This window comes from Camellia sinensis, chromosome 2 (genome assembly GCF_055761805.1).
Source record: "Camellia sinensis isolate YWXY chromosome 2, ASM5576180v1, whole genome shotgun sequence".
Lineage (NCBI taxonomy): Eukaryota > Viridiplantae > Streptophyta > Magnoliopsida > Ericales > Theaceae > Camellia > Camellia sinensis.
This window is the reverse complement of record NC_138962.1, coordinates 19,278,989-19,296,427: the sequence shown is the minus strand read 5'-3', so window position 1 is coordinate 19,296,427 and position 17,439 is coordinate 19,278,989. Positions and strand designations below refer to the sequence as shown.

Below are 17,439 nucleotides of genomic sequence, written 5' to 3'. Positions count from 1 at the left end.
CAAATATAATAAAATTATATAGTTACAGAGATCCAATCAACTTGAATTTTTTGGTGGATAATTTACACATAGTAAACTAAAAAAATAAACGGTTCAGATGATAAAAATGAGACTCATGGTAGATTCCATGGACTTGAACAGTGCTATCCAGTCCAAAAATTGAATTGGAGACAACCTATTGCCAAAAAAAAAAAACTAGTCTCATCTAATTTTTTTTTTTAAAATGCCAAAAATATTAGTCAATAAATACTCATTAAATCTCATAAAAATGAAATAAAAATATATCAATAAATGTTTTCCTTTGAATATTTGTGAGGTTTTATCTTTGTTTTGTTTCAAACCACAAAATTAGACTGTTAAACAAACTTTACAACAATTTAAAAAAAAAAAAAAAAAAAGCGTCAAAGCTATGCCGTTTTGCCCGCACAGCCCACCCTGCTGTGCTCTAAGCACAGCAGGTACCCCTTGTCCCAAGTTTTATGGGAGTTCCAATATCTGAACCTCAATTTCTTAATTTTTTTTTATTTTTTTTGAAAAAAAAAAACTTAGCACTTATTAAATTCTTCCAAGTCTTTTTAACTTCTCCAATACACACACTCTTTTTAACTTTTCACATACCTATTGCAAACAGTGAGTCTTCTTTTCGTTTGTTCCTTCTTGACTTCTCACTTCTACACTTTCAACTTTAGTGACCACGTATGCAAACAGTAAGTCTTCTTTTTATTTTCTCTTTCTTGATTTTTCCTTTTGTTTACTGTTTTAATATTGTAGTTAGATAGCGCATAAAAATATTTGTGATTTGTCTAGCGAATAAAAAATTATAATTTGTTTTTTAATATGATTGAAGTTAGATAAATATAAACTCTCACAAAGAGAAAAATGTGATTATAGTTAGTTGAATGATTCTTTTTTTTTTTTTAAATGTGATTGCAGTTAGTTTAATAGTTCTTTTTTTTCATTTATTTATTTTATTTTGGGAAAAATGTGATGTGATTGTAATTTTTTTAATGGCTCTTTTTTTTTTAATATGATTGTTGTAGTTAGTTTAAAGATTTTTTTTAGTGTTATTTAATCTTTTTATTTACTATTTTAATTTTATTTTTGATTTTTTAATATAATTGAAATTAGATAAATATAAACCCTCACAAAGAGAAAAATGTGAATATAATTAGTTGAATGATTCTTTTTTTTTAATGTGATTGTAGTTAGTTTAATAGTTCTTTTTTTTTCCATTTAAAATTATGTGGTGTGATTGTAGTTTGTTCAATAGCTTTTTTTTTTTTTAAATATGATTGTTGTAGTTAGTTCAACTTTTTTTTAAATGTTATTTAATTTTTTTATTTACTATTTTAATTTTATTTTTAATATGATTGAAGTTAAATAAACATAAACACTCACAAAGAAAAAAATGTAATTGTAATTAGTTCAATAGTTTTTTTTTAATGTGATTGTAGTTAGTCAATGGTTCTTTTTTTCATTTATTTATTTTTTTTATTATGGAAAAAATGTGATATGATTGTAATTTGTTCAATGGTTCTTTTTTTTAATGTGATTTAGTCTTTTATTTACTGTTTTAATGGTTTTTCTTTATAATTATTTATGAAAAAAATATGATTGTAGTTAGAAAGCATAAAAATATTTGTGATTTGATTTGATTTTTTTTCTGATTTGATTTTTAAAGTACCAATTATTGATAATGATTAGATTGTATTTTGAAAAAAAAATTGTAATTAATTTTTTTAACTCACTGTGTTTTTTGAAAAAAAAATTATTGTATTTTTTTAACTATCAATTCACTTAATTTGTGATTTGATTTTTAACTCACTGTGTTCTTTGAAAAACAAAATGATTTGTACTCATTAGGGTCACATAATGTATCAATTATTGATGATGATTAGATTGTATTTTGACCCCCAAAAAAATTGTAATTGATTTTTTTAACTCACTATGTTTTTTAAAAAATAAATTATTATGTTTTTTAATTATCAATTGACTTAATTTGTGATTGATTTTTTTAATTATTGATGATGATTAGATAGCATTAAAAAAATTGTGATTTGTATGATTGAAATTATCTCCTTTTGTTTATAATTTTATTTTTTAATATGATTGAAGTTGGATAAATATAAACACTCACAAAAAGAAAAATGTGATTGTAGTTTGTTCAATGGTTCTAAATAATCTTTTTTATTTACTATTTTAATGATTATTTTTTTCAATTATTTTTTTTATTATGAAAAAAATGTCATTGTAGTTAGATAGCATTAAAAAAATTGTGATTTGTACGATTGAAGTTATTTTTTTTGTTTATAATTTGATTTTTTAATATGATTGAAATTAGATAAACATAAACCCTCACAAAAAGAAAAATGTGATTGTAGTTTGTTCAATGGTTCTAAATAATCTTTTTATTTACTATTTTAATGGTTCTTTTTTTCAATTATCGTTTTTTTATTATGAGAAAAATGTGATTGTAGTTAGTTAGATAGCATTATTAACTTCAGCATTTATCAACTTTTATTTAAATATTCCAATTTGAATTTTTAAAATTTTTTATTTAAAAAAAAAAAACTCAACATTTATTGATTTGGTCAAAATCCCCTGATCAACATTTATTAATTTTTTTCAATTCACATGTCTTTTCAGATGCCTGCATTTATTGATTTGGTAAAAATTTCCTAATCAACATTTAAAATCACCTCATACAAATAATTATAGATACAATCTGTGCATAGTTATTGCAGTACCCTTTTTAACTTATCTCATACACTATGGTTAGTGATAAGATTGCTAAATTATTTTTATAAAAAATCTTAAAAAATATAATTTATATATTAAAAAAAATCTAAAACAAATATAAATATTTATAATTATCCCGTGCATAGCACGGGTGATAGGCTAGTACTATATATTAAGTAAAAAGGGATTTTTAATCCCAAGCATTGTGGGAGCTCCAACCTCCCAATCTAAATTTCTTGGTTTTTTTTATTTAAAAAAAAATCTTAGCATTTATTAATTTCTTCCAACTCCCAAGTCTTACCCTCATAATAACACTTTAATGCATTAAGAACAAGCATAAAAAAAATCTTTAAAATCCAACACATATGAATTCTTTAAAAAGTCTCAACATATATGATTATTATCTCTCATAATAACACTTTAATGCATTAAGAACAAGCATAAAAAAAATTTCTTGAGAAGTCCAACACAGATGATTATTATCAAAATATTAAACTTTAATATAATATAATTAAAAAAAAGACATTTAATTTCTTGAAAAGTTCAACATATATGATTATTATCAAAATATTAAAATTTAATATAATATAAAAAAGGAAAAAAAGTAGACATTTAAAAAATTAAAAATCACAATTCACATATATCGATAATTGTAAACACAATATGATTATTATCAAAATATTAAACTTTAATATAATATAAAAAAAAAGACATTTAATTCCTTAAAAAGTCCAACATATATGGTTATTATCAAAATATTAAACTTTAATATAATATAAAAAAGGAAAAAAAGAAGATATTTAAAAAAAAATATTTAAAAACCACAATTCACATATATAGATAATTGTAAACACAATCGGTGCATAGCACGGGTGATATGCTAGTACTATATATTAAGCAAAAAGGGGTTTTTAACCACAAATCTTGTGGGAGCTCTAATCTCTCAATCTAAATTTCCTAATTTTTTGATTTAAAAAAAAAAAAAAAACTTAACTTTTATTAACTTCTCCCAACCCCAAGTCTTATTCTCATAATAACACTTTAATGCATTAAGAACAAGTATAAAAAAAATTTCTTGAAAAGTCTAACACATATAATTATTATCAAAATATTAAACTTTAGTATAACACAATAAAAAAAAAAAGAAGACAATTAAGTCCTTAAAAAGTCCAACACATATGATTATTATCAAAATATTAAACTTTAATATAATATAAAAAAGGAAAAAAAAAGAAGACATTTAAAAAAAAAAAAAAAGACATTTAAAAATTACAATTCACATATATAGATAACTAGCCTATCACCCGTGCTATGCACGGGATAATTATAGATATTTATATTTTTTTTAATATATAAACTATGTTTTTTTTAAGATTTTTTATAAAAATAATTTAATAATTTTATCACTAACATAGTGTACAAGAGAAATTAAAAAGGCTACTGCAGTAACTATGCACGGGCTGTATTTATAATTATTTGTAGGAAGGGATTATAAATGCTAATAAGAGATTTTGACCAAATCAATAAATGTAGGCATGTGGATTGAAAAAAGTTAATAAATGCTGATCAGGGGATTTTGACTAAACCAGTAAATGCTGAGTTTTTTTTTTTAATCAAAAATTTAGAAAATTAAGATTAAGAGATTGGAGCTCTTACAAAGCTTGGGGTTTAGAAACCCCCTTTTTCTTAATATATTTACAATTATCTATATATGTGAATTGCGATTTTTAAATGTTTTTTTTTTAAATGTCTTCTTTTTTTCCTTTTTTATATTATATTAAAATTTAATATTTTGATAATAATCATATGTGTTGGACTTTTTAAGGAATTAAATGTCTTCTTTTTTTTATTATATTATATTAAAGTTTAATATTTTGATAATAATCATATGTGTTGGACTTTGCAAGAAATTTTTTTTTATACTTATTCTTAATATATTAAAGTGTTATTATGAGGGATAATAATCATATGTGTTGAGATTTTTCAAGGAATTCATATGTGTTGGATTTAAAAATAAAAAAAAATTTATGCTTGTTCTTAATGCATTAAAGTGTTATTATGAGGATAAGACTTGGGGGTTGAGAGAAGTTAATAAATGCTAAGGTTTTTTTTGTAAATAAAAAAATCAGGAAATTTAGATTGGAAGAGTGGAGCTCCCACAAGGCTTGGGGTTAAAAATCACATTTTGCTTAATATATAGTATAGATTGTAAATATATTAAGGAAAAGGGGGTTTCTAAACCCCAAGCCTTGTGGGAGCTCCAATCTCTTAATCTTAATTTTCTAAATTTTTTATTTAAAAAAAAAACTCAGTATTTATTGATTTGGTCAAAATCCTCTGATCAACATTTATTAACTTTTTCCAATTCACATGCCTGCATTTATTGATTTGGTCAAAATTCCTCATACAAATAATTATAGATACAGCCCGTGCATAGTTACTGCAGTAGCCTTTTTAATTTCTCCTGTACACTATGATTAGTGATAAGATTATTAAATTATTTTTATAAAAAATCTTTAAAAACATAATTTATATATTGGTTTTTAACCCCAAGTCTTGTGGGAGCTCCAATCTCCCAATCTAAATTTCTTGATTTTTTAAATTTTTTTTTAAAAAAACTTAATATTTATTAACTTCTCCCAACCCCAAGTCTTACCCTCATAATAACACTTTAATGCATTAAAAACAAACATAAAAAAAATTTCTTCGAAAGTCCAACAGATATGATTATTATCAAAATATTAAACTTTAATATAATATAAAAAAGGAAAAAAAGAAGACATTTAAAAATCGCAATTCACATATATAGATAACTAGCCTATCACCCGTGCTATGCACGAGATAATTATAGATATTTATATTTATTTTAGATTTTTTTAATATATAAATTATGTTTTGTAAGATTTTTTATAAAAATAATTTAACAATCTTATCACTAACTATAGTGTATGGAAGAAATTGAAAATAGTACTGCAGTAACTATACACGGATTGTATTTATAATTATTTGTATGAGGGGATTTTAAATGTTGATTAGGGGATTTTGACCAAATCAATAAATGTAGGCATATGGAAAGACATGTGGATTGAAAAAAGTTAATAAATGCTGATCAGGGGACTTTGACCAAATCAATAAATGCAGAGTTTTTTTTTTTTAAAAAAAAAAATTAGAAAATTCAAATTGGGATATTGAAGCTCCTACAGGCCTTGGGATTAAAAATCCCCTTTTGCTTAATATGTAGTATAGATATTTGTTTTAGATTTTTTTTAATATATAAATTATGTTTTTTAAGATTTTTTATAAAAATAATTTAACAATCTTATCACTAACCATAGTGTATGGGAGAAGTTGAAAATGGTACTGCAGTAACTATACACAGATTGTATCTATAATTATTTTTATGAGGGGATTTTAAATGCTAATTAGGGAATTTTGACCAAATCAATAAATGTAGGCATGTGGAAAGACATGTGAATTGAAAAAAGTTAATAAATGCTGATCAGGAACTTTGACTAAATCAATAAATATAGAGTTTTTTTTTAAAAAAATAAAAAAATTAGAAAATTTAGATTGGGATATTGAAGCTCCCACAGGCCTTGGGGTTAAAAACCCCATTTTGCTTAATATATAGTATAGATTGTAAATATATTAAGAAAAATGGGGTTTCTAAACCTCAAGCCTTGTGCGAGTTTCAATCTCTTAATCTTAATTTTCTAAATTTTTTATTTAAAAAAAAAACTCAGCATTTATTGATTTGGTCAAAATTCTCTAATCAACATTTATTAACTTTTTCCAATCCACATGCCTGCATTTGTTGATTTGGTCATAATCCCTGATTAACATTTAAAATTTCCTCATACAAATAATTATAGATACAGCTCGTGCATAGTTACTGCAGTAGCCTTTTTAATTTCTTCTGTACACTATGATTAGTGATAAGATTGTTAAATTATTTTTATAAAAAATCTTAAAAAACATAATTTATATATTAAAAAAAATTAAAATAAATATAAATACCTATAATTATACCGTGCATAGCATGGGTGATAGGCTAGTATTATATAAGGAAAATGGGGGTTTTAAACTTACAAGCCTTGTAGGAGTTCCAATATTCCAATCTTAATTTTCTAAATTTTTGATTTAAAAAAAAAACTCAGCATTTATTGACTTCTCTCAACCCACTTTTTGGCTTCTCCTATATCTACTCCTACACCATTTTCAACTTCTCCCATACACTATGGCTAGTGATGAGATTGTTAAATTATTTTTATAAAAAAACCTTAAAAAAATAATTTGTATATTAAAAAAATATGTAAAACAAACATAAATTCTTATTAAATCTATCTATCTATCTATATCTATATCTATATCTATATCTATATCTATATCTATACTATATATTAAGATAAAGGGAGTTTTTAACCCGAGGCCTTGTGGGAGTTTCAATCTCCCAATCTAAATTTATTGATTTTTTGATTTCAAAAAAAAAAACTTTAGCATTTATTAACTTCTCTCAACCCCTAAGTCTTACACTCATAATAATACTTTAATGCATTAAGAACAAGCATAAATTTTTTTTTTTGAAATCTAACACATGAATTCCTTTAAAAGTTCCAACACATATGATTATTATCCCTCATAATAACACTTTAATGCATTAAGAACAAATATAAAAAAATTTCTTGAAAAGTCCAACACATATAATTATTATCAAAATATTAAACTTTAATATAATATAATAAAAAAAAGACAGTTAATTACTTGAAAAGTCTAACACATATGATTATTATCAAAATATTAAACTTTAATATAATATAAAAAAGGGAAAAAAAAGAAGTCATTTAAAAAAAATATTTAAAAATCACAATTCACATATAAATAATTGTAAATACAATCCGTGCATAGCACAGGTGATCTGCTAGTCTATAGTATATATTAAGCAAAAGGGAGTTTTTAGCCCCAACCTTTGTGGGAGTTTCAATCTCCCAATCTAAAATTCTTGATTTTTTGATTTAAAAAAAAAATCTTAGTATTTATTAACTTCTCTCAACTCCCAAGTTTTACCCTCATAATAACACTTTAATGCATTAAGAATAAGCATAAAAAAAATTCTTTGAAATTCAACACATATGAATTCCTTGAAAAGTCCCAACACATATGATTGTTATCCCTCATAATAACACTTTAATGCATTAAGAATAAGCATAAAAAAAATTTCTTCAAAAGTCCAACACATATGATTATTATCAAAATATTAAACTTTAATATAATATAATAAAAAAAAAGAGATTTAATTCTTTGAAAAGTCCAACACATATGATTATTATCAAAATATTAAACTTTAATATAATATAAAAAAGAAAAAAAAAGAAAACATTTAAAAAAAATTAAAAATCACAATCTATGCTATATATTAAGCAAAAGGGGGTTTTCAACCACAAGCCTTGTGGGAGCTCTAATCTCCCAATCTAAATTTCTTGATTTTTTGATTTAAAAAAAAAAATCTTAGCATTTATTAACTTCTCTCAACTCTCAAGTCTTATCCTCATAATAACACTTTAATGCTTTAAGAACAAGCATAAAAAAAATTCTTTGAAATCCAACGCATATGAATTCCTTGAAAAGTCCCAACACATATGATTATTATCCCTCATAATAACACTTTAATATATTAAGAACAAGCATAAAAAGAATTTTTTGAAAAGTCCAACACATATGATTATTATCAAAATATTAAACTTTAATATAATATAATAAAAAAAGACATTTAATTCCTTGAAAAGTCTAACACATATGATTATTATCAAAATATTAAACTTTAATATAATATAAAAAAAGGAAAAAAAGAAGACATTTAAAATAATAATAAAAAAACATTTAAAAATCATAATTTATCTATACTATATATTAAGCAAAATGAAATTTTCAACCTCCAAGGCCTGTGGGAGCTCCAATATCTCAATCTGAATTTTTTAAATTTTTAATTTTTTTTTAAAAAAATCTCAGCATTTATTGATTTTGTCAAACTCCCCTGATCAGCATTTATTAATTTTTTTCAATCCACATATCTTTCTACATGCCTGCATTTATTGATTTGGTCAAAATCCCTTGATTAGCATTTAAAATCCTTTTAAACAAATAATTATAGATACAATCCATACATAGTTACTACAGTACCTTTTTCAACTTCTCTCATACACTATAGTTAGTGATAAGATTGTTAAATTATTTTTATAAAAAATCTTAGAAAACATAATTCACATTTTAAAAAAAATCTAAAAAAAATATAAATATTTATAATTATTTCGTGCATAGCACGGGTGATAGATAATTAACATATATAGATAATTGTAAACACAATCCGTGCATGGAAGCTCCAACTTCCCAATCTGAATTTTCTAAATTTTTTATTCAAAAAAAAAAAAAAAACTAAGCATTTATTGATTTGGTCAAAATCTCCTGATCAGCATTTATTAACTTTTTTTCAATCCACATGTCTTTTCACATGGCTGCATTTATTGATTTGGTCAAAATTTACTGATCAGCATTTAAAATCCTCTCATACAAAGAATTATAGATACAACCCGTTCATAATTACTGCAGTACTCTTTTCAACTTCTCCCGTACACTATGGTTAGTGATAAGATTGTTAAATTATTTTTATAAAAAATCTTAAAAAACATAATTTATATATTTAAAAAAATCTAAAATAAATATAAATATCTATTATTATCCCGTGCATAGCACGGGTGATAGGATAGTTCACATATATAAATAATTGTGAACACAATCCGTGCATAGCACGTGTGATATGCTAGTACTATATAAGGAAAAAAAGATTTCTAACTCACATGTCTTGTGGGAGTTCCAATCCCAATCTTAATTTTCTAAATTTTTGATTTAAAAAAAAAAATTCAGTATTTATTGACTTCTTCCAACCCACAAGCCTTTTTGACTTCTCTCATACCTACTCCTACACCTTTTTCAATTTCTCCCATACATTATGGTTATTGATGAAATTGTTAAATTATTTTTATAAAAAAATTTTAAAAAATAATTTGTATATTAAGAAAATATCTAAAACGAATATAAATTCTTATTAAATCTATCTATCTATCTATATATCTATACTATATATTAAGCAAAATGGGGTTTAACCCTAAGTCTTGTGGGAGCTTCAATCTGCCAATCTAAATTTCTTAATTTTTTGATTTAAAAAAAAACTTTAGCATTTATTAACTTCTCCCAACTCCTAAGTCTTACCATCGTAATAACACTTTAATACATTAAGAACAAGCATAATTTTTTTTTTTGAAATCCAACACATATGAATTCTTTGAAAAGTCCCAACACATATGATTATTATCTCTCATAATAACACTTTAAGGCATTAAGAAGAAGCAAAAAAAAAATTTCTTGAAAAATCTAACACATATGATTATTATCGAAATATTAAACTTTAATATAATAAATAAAAAAAGACATTTAATTTCTTGAAAAGTCTAACACATATGATTATTATCAAAATATTAAATTTTAATATAATATAAAAAAGAAAAAAAAAAAGACATTTAAAAAAAAATATTTAAAAATTATAACTTACATATATAAATAATTGTAAATATAATCTGTATATAATAGGGTGATATGCTAGTAATTTTTTAATTATTTTAATTTGAGATTAAGCCTCCTTTGGAGGGAGGAGCACTTGGGCGTTGGGCTTGAAGAGAGAGAGAGAGAGAGAGTGTGTGAGAGAGAGAGAGAGAGAGTGTGAGAGTGAGTGTGTGTGTGGGTGGCATGGGAGGCAGAAATGTTAAGTTCAAATGAGAGACAGCGCACTTGGGAAGAGAAGTAGGGGAGAGAGAGAGAGAGAGAAAAGAAAAGGGAGTAAGGGGGCGGAGCTAAGATTAATCCGAACCATTGCATTACCACCAAATGCAATTTAGGCTATTGAAATTTAGGAATTGATTATGATGATTTAAATAAGAGTATTTTTTATTTTTTTATAAAAAGATGTGTAAATAAATAAAGAAGTGATGTAATAAAAAAAGATAAAAAGATAAATTATATATAAGATGTCAAATTTAGCCTAAATATAGAACAAATGTATCTCATGTGCACCGTTCATCTCCAAACAATAATAAATCCCAATCATTCAAATGTCTTGGTAAGATAAATATGTAAAGGGCATTTTAAAAAATCTTCTTCTCTTGGGCTCTTTTGGGAACAATGGTTAAAAGTCAAAAAGTTGGCTTTTTAGCTTTTTTTAGCAAAAAAGCCAACTTTTTTACCCAAAACAACCCAACTTTTTGCCAAAAAAGCCACTAAAAAAGTCAAAAAGCCAAAAAGTCAGCTTTTTACCAACTTTCCAAAACAATATAGTTAAAAAATTTTCTTCTCTTATTATATAGATAAAAAATCTTCTTCTCTTATTATATAGATTGTAAGGTCTTATTTGACATGATTTGAAAATGTCAAAAAATTAAAAAGTTAAAAAGTCACTATCCTATTTAAGGTTAGGTTTGGCATAACTTATATAATCCATTTTTTATCTTTTTATTTTTTTATCTTTTTTTCATCACATCACCTCTCTACTTTTCTGGATATCTTTTCGTAAAAAAAATAAAAAGTACACTTTTTTAGAACACCCCAAACCAATCCTAAGTCACATCATCTTATTTAAGTCATATTACCTTTCTAACACATCACTTCAAACTCAACCTATACCTAACCCATATTTCATAAAAAGTTAAAAAGTACACTTATTTAGATCATCCCAAACCACCCTTAAGTTAAATTGTAAGAATTTTTTATTTTTTTTAATAAAATGATTTAAAAATTAAAAAAAAATTGTTAATTTTATTTATTTATTTCTTCATAAAATATATCTTTCACAATATTTATATAAAAAATATTCAATTAGCCATTGTTTTTTAATATTTACAAAAATCTCCTGAATTAAAACTTTAATTTAAATAATATTATGAATTATGAAAAAAATATTGTGAAAGGTGACTTCACTGGCCATGCTATGGTAATCATTCTCGAAAGTCAAACCTTGACTACAATGGTTGTGTTTGAGAAGTTTGTGTGTTGGATTTTTTTTGAATTTTTTTCATTAAAAGATTAATTTTTTGTAAAATTAAAAAAATAAATTTAAATAAAATATCATATCTAATTGTATAATTATTTTATTTTTTTACGTAAATATCATATTCAGGTCAAGTTTGATATGATTGAAAAAAGATAAAAAGTCAAAAAATTACTATCCTATTTAAGTCGCATCATCTTATTTAAGTCACATCACTTCAAACCCAACCTAAATCCAATTCATATTTCATAAAAAGTCAAAAAATACACTTATTTAATCTTCCCAAACTAAGCCTCAATTATAAAAAAATTTAATTATTTTTTCAAATATCAAAAAAAAATTTTCTGATAATACTTTACAACTAAAAAAAACCTTAAATAAAAACTCACCTCCCAAACAGGAACAATGTCTCTCTTCCACTGAGACGACTCCATTTCTCAACTGCTTTTTGAAGAGCAAAACCATTAGAGAGATCCCAACAAATGGCGATCATGATCACTAGCTCACTCTCTCTCCTCGCCTCCTCACCCTTCATCTCTCTACTCTTCGTCTTAGTATTCGCCATCGACGGCCAGGAGTTTACGATCAAGGAAGCCACAATCGACGGCATCCAACGCGCCTTCACCGAAAATCGTCTCACCTCCAGACAACTCGTTGACTTCTACTTACACCAGATCGAAACCCTAAATCCGGTGCTTCGCGGCGTGATAGAGGTGAATCCAGACGCGGTAGATCAGGCGGAGGAGGCCGATCGAGAGAGGGAGAGAAATCAGGGCCGTCGGTTTCTGGGAGACCTGCACGGTGTTCCGGTGCTGCTCAAGGACAGCATAGGTACGAAGGACAAACTGAACACGACGGTCGGATCGTACGCGTTGTTAGGATCTGTGGTAGCGCGGGATGCGACGGTGGTGGAGAGGCTGAGGAAGGCGGGGGCGGTGATAATGGGGAAAGCGAGTGTGAGTGAGTGGTATGGGTTCAGGTCTTTGAGCATTCCGGAAGGTTGGTGTGCGAGAAGTGGTCAGGGCTTGGTACGTGCCATCTTCTTCAACTCTCTCTCTCTCTCTCTCAATATATATCATAATCAGAACTATCAATTTGATTATTTTCTATGTATGATTTATATGTGATGGCGATTCTAGAGTAAGGCTACTAAAATTTTTACTAGTGTGCATATAAGTCACGAGATATTTAATAAAATTTTTAAGATTTGGAACATTTTTGGGAGATCTATATTGAATGTTTTGATCATTAAAGCAGCCCTGTGGTGGTGGGTCTAATGGAGTAATGGTTAGTGATTGGGGGAGTTGGTCAAGCTCCCTCATAATACAATTTTGATAGGGGTTGTTTGGGATGACGTAAATAAGTGCACTTTTTGTCTTTTTATGAAAAAATGTGCAGAAAAATAGAGAGATGATGTGATGAAAAAAAGATAAAAAGATAAAAATTGTGTACTTATTTAGGATAGCCAAACTTGGCCTAAGTATAAATATAATTTTTTTTTTTAAAAATCTAACCCATATCATTATTATTAAAATATTAAATTTTAAAATAATATAACTTTTCATATAAATATTGATTTTTAGAAATTCTTTAAAAAAAAATTAAAAAAATTATTACTGTCGAAATTGATGTAAATTATAACGATAACATGCTACTCTATTTGACAGTGACATGTTAGATGTCTTCCAGTAATATATTACTCTGGTTCACATTAACATATTACTCTCACAATATTGTTCAAGAAAAATAAAAAATTTACTTTGTCCTTACTCAATTATATATTTTCTCTTTAGAAAGATTTGTGAAGTAAAATAAAGGAAAAATTACTCATAAATCCCATATTGGGAAATGTTGCTCTATCTAGTCCTGAATATTTTTTTGTAAACCATTTAGTCTTTTTTATATTTGGTATGGTATCTTTGTTTATTATATTGTATAAATATAAAATAGAGGTAGAAAATCCTTGGACAAGTGCTTCCATGAACACCTAAATCCAAGAATTCCAAGAAACAAAGACCTAAAATTAGAGAGATGATGAGAGAGAAAAGGAAGAGTATGAATCATAGTAACAGAGATGATTTACCTCTTTATAGTGAGAGTTTGAAAGATTGAGACCATGATTTTCCAAGCAAGCATCGAACTTTCCCGGAAATAGACGTTAAAAAATTGGGAGAATCAAATCAGAGAGCATTTACAATTATTAATGTTAATCTGTACGAATTATACACACATATATATATATATATATATATATAATATTAGTAGTATATTTTGGGGTGATTTACGTAAGATGATGCGTTAGCAAGTGTCGAGATCTGTTTATGTTGATCTAACGGAGGTGATACCGGAAAATTATATTCATTGTTTAATGAGGAGAGTATCATAATTTTTATATAATGTGTAATGTTGTGTTTTTTTGTCTAACAGAACATTGATATTTGATGATGTTAATGATGTTTTGATATGAACAGAACGTTGCTGATGTTTGCTGTTGTTTGTTTTGATAAAAACATATGAACAGAACGTTTCTGATGTTAAATTGCTTGATGTTTATACAATATAACAGAACATTGATGTTTGTACAATATAACAGAACATTGATGTTTGATGACGTTGATGATGTTTTGATATCAACAGAACGTTGCTGATGTTTGATGATGTTGATGATGCTTGTTTTGATAAAAACATATGAACAGAACGTTGCTGATGTTTGATGACATTGTGATGTTTGTTTTGATAAAAAAATATGAACAGAACGTTACTGATGTTTGATGACGTTTGATGATGTTTTGATGATGTAGTTGATGTTGTTGATGTTCAGATAGGAGGGAAATCTAAAAAAGGTTTATAGTGAGCTTTTAACATTCAAATATGGCATATTAGTCTACAAAATAAAAGACATGATCAAATGGTTTAACAAATTAAAATTGGAGATTTATTGGTGTTTTGCCCTAAAATAAATTCGACTGTCTTTTTTATCAAATAAAGGTTCAATGGAGGGGTTTTAGCTAAATTTTCCTTAATTAAAAAAAAATATATGTACATATATATATATATATATTTGGTAGAAAGACGAAATATCATAAATAGTTAATTAGAGTCAGACAAAATTCTGGGAAACACATTCCCATTAGCACAAGCAAGCAGATGCTTTACAGAATTTGCTAGCTAGGTGCCGTAAATAAAAGGTGCAATTCTTCTTCCCTTGTGCTTCCATTATTTGCCAATGCATCTGTGCATGCATTTGCTTCTCTATATTTGTGCTTGACTTCCTCCACTCCAAGCTGGTCCAACAGGTACCTACAGTCACAGATTAAGTTGTTAAGAGGTTGAAAATCATTAACTTGTTTTGCAAGGAGTTGACCAAATCTGAAAGAGCGAGAAACACGGAATTAAAGAGATGGGTGAAGAGAGGAGGCCAAATTCTTGAAATTTTCATTTAGCTAGTAATCAAAACTACATATTTCATTTACAATTTACACCAAATCTGTTTTCTTTTTGTCAGGTTGATTTGTTGTTCATGATTAAAGCTCTTGCAATGATACCTGTGTTGCAGGGCTAACTTGTTTAATTAAACTAGGCCTATTTTTTATTTATTTATTTTTTGTTTTTATTTTTGTTTTTGGGAGGAGTAATACTAGGTATCATGAAAAAAATATCATGGTAACCATAACAATATTTCACCATAAACCGTGCAGAATCCATACGTCCTATCAGGGAACACATGCGGTTCCAGCAGTGGATCTGCAATATCAGTGGCTGCAAATATGGTGTCTGTATCACTGGGTACTGAGACAGATGGCTCCATCATCTGCCCTGCTGATTACAACTCTGTTGTAGGGATCAAGCCCACGGTTGGTCTCACCAGCCGAGCTGGTGTTGTTTCTATGTCACCCCGACAGGACACCATTGGGTAAGTACTCTATTCACTCAACTTAGTCAAAACCTTGTTCCAACTACATAGAATTTGAGCCTTGCAAACATGAATCCTATTTCTACACATTGAGCAAGTTGGGCAGATATTGAGAGGAAATAGCCTTTTTTATGATAGTAAGAGCTGGCCATGGTCATGTGATTTGTAAAAGTCACACACTTTTATATACAAGTTATTTGTCTGTTAAAAACACATAATCAAGAGATTTATCACTCCTAGTTTTTCGTTTGAAGGCCTGTATGTAGGACAGTATCAGATGCAGTTCACGTGCTTGATGCAATTGTGGGTTTTGATCCAAGAGATTTCGAAGCCACAAAAGAAGCAGCCACGTTCATACCTGCAGGTGGTTATAAACAATTTCTCAACAAAGATGGCCTCAAAGGCAAGAGATTGGGTGTGGTGCGGAATCCATTTTTGGCCCTTCTAAATAGGTCCAAAGCTGTTGCAACCTTTGAGCATCATCTATACACATTAAGGTAAAACTCTAGTCAAATATTAACAGAAGGTATTGGTTACATTTAGAATTATTGATGCATTTTGAATGTTCATTTGGAATTTGAAGGCAAAGTGGTGCAACTATTGTGGACAATTTGGAGATAACAAATGTCGATGTCATTTTGGATCCCTATCAAAGTGGTGAAGCAGTGGTTATGCTGGCCGAGTTCAAGCTGGCCATAAATGATTATTTGAAAGAGCTAATCACCTCTCCAGTGCGGTCACTGTCTGATGTTATTACGTTCAACATGAATTACACTGATCTGGTATGTAATTGTCCAATTAATCATCTTTGGTTAAAGAAAAATTAAGCAGAGAAATATTGTTAATTTATCGGCCAAGAAGGGCATCGTAGACTACTTTTTATGCTGGTATAAATTGATATTGTAGTTCAAACTTTTTGTTAGTGTATGTGCATGTTCCCTCTATATTGAAATCTTGGGTCTGTCCCTGTTTATTATGAAGATAACAATTATGGAGTTGGTCTTTGCAGGAGAAAACCGAAGAATATGGTCAAGAGATTTTTTATGCTGCAGAATTCACAAATGGACTTGGGGAGGAAGAGAGGATGGCAATAGAGGCTATAGAAAATCTGTCGCGAGATGGCATTGAGAAGCTAATGAAGGAGAACAAGTTGGATGCAATGGTGACACCAGGTTCGGGTGCCTCCCCTGTGCTGGCAATTGGAGGGTACCCAGCAATTTCTGTCCCGGCTGGGTATGACAGCGATGGAATGCCATTTGGGATCTGTTTCGGAGGCTTGAAGGGCACAGAACCGAAGCTGATTGAGATTGCTTATGGTTTTGAACAGGCCACCATGGTTAGGAGACCTCCTTTTTCCTTGTCAATGGAATTGAATGAGGATGCTTACGTGTGACTTGTGATATATTTGGTGTCATTGTATGAAACTGTTGGCACATTTTCTTTAAATATACAAAGGACACGACTCAGATGCATATCTTCTGCTTTGGCAACCAGCAAACCGGCACATAATCAAAAGTCGCAGAGTTTCAGGAGTATTAGCCCTCAATATTGTGCATTTAGTCTCTTGTTATAATGTTATCGATTTTTTACTTGCATAGAATCGAACACAATCGGGATGATACCTACATGCTTGGTGGTGTACCCCATGCGAGAAGATTGTCTCCGGTTTTGTTGTCGTTCCATTTTGTGCACTCAA

At 27.6% G+C, this 17,439-nt stretch overlaps 1 protein-coding gene across 1 annotated transcript; it reads left to right on the top strand.

The window, feature by feature from the left end:
- The first annotated feature begins 12,187 nt into the window (after positions 1-12,187).
- Positions 12,188-17,215, top strand: LOC114320685 (putative amidase At4g34880). The gene is made up of 5 exons (XM_028267754.2): positions 12,188-12,858; positions 15,529-15,743; positions 15,998-16,240; positions 16,327-16,525; positions 16,753-17,215. The coding sequence occupies exons 1-5, from the start codon at positions 12,313-12,315 to the stop codon at positions 17,134-17,136; spliced, it is 1,587 nt and encodes a 528-aa protein (XP_028123555.2). The 5' UTR covers positions 12,188-12,312; the 3' UTR covers positions 17,137-17,215.
- The last annotated feature ends 224 nt before the right edge of the window (positions 17,216-17,439 follow it).

What these genes read in the sequence shown, in the direction of transcription:
- LOC114320685 (XM_028267754.2), top strand. Translation starts at nt 12,313, where the DNA reads ATGGCGATCATGATCACTAGCTCACTCTCTCTCCTCGCCTCCTCACCC. An exon ending in CGAGAAGTGGTCAGGGCTTG is followed by an intron (nt 12,859 to 15,528) that starts GTACGTGCCATC and finishes TAAACCGTGCAG; the next exon opens with AATCCATACGTCCTATCAGG. An exon ending in ACATGAATTACACTGATCTG is followed by an intron (nt 16,526 to 16,752) that starts GTATGTAATTGT and finishes TGGTCTTTGCAG; the next exon opens with GAGAAAACCGAAGAATATGG.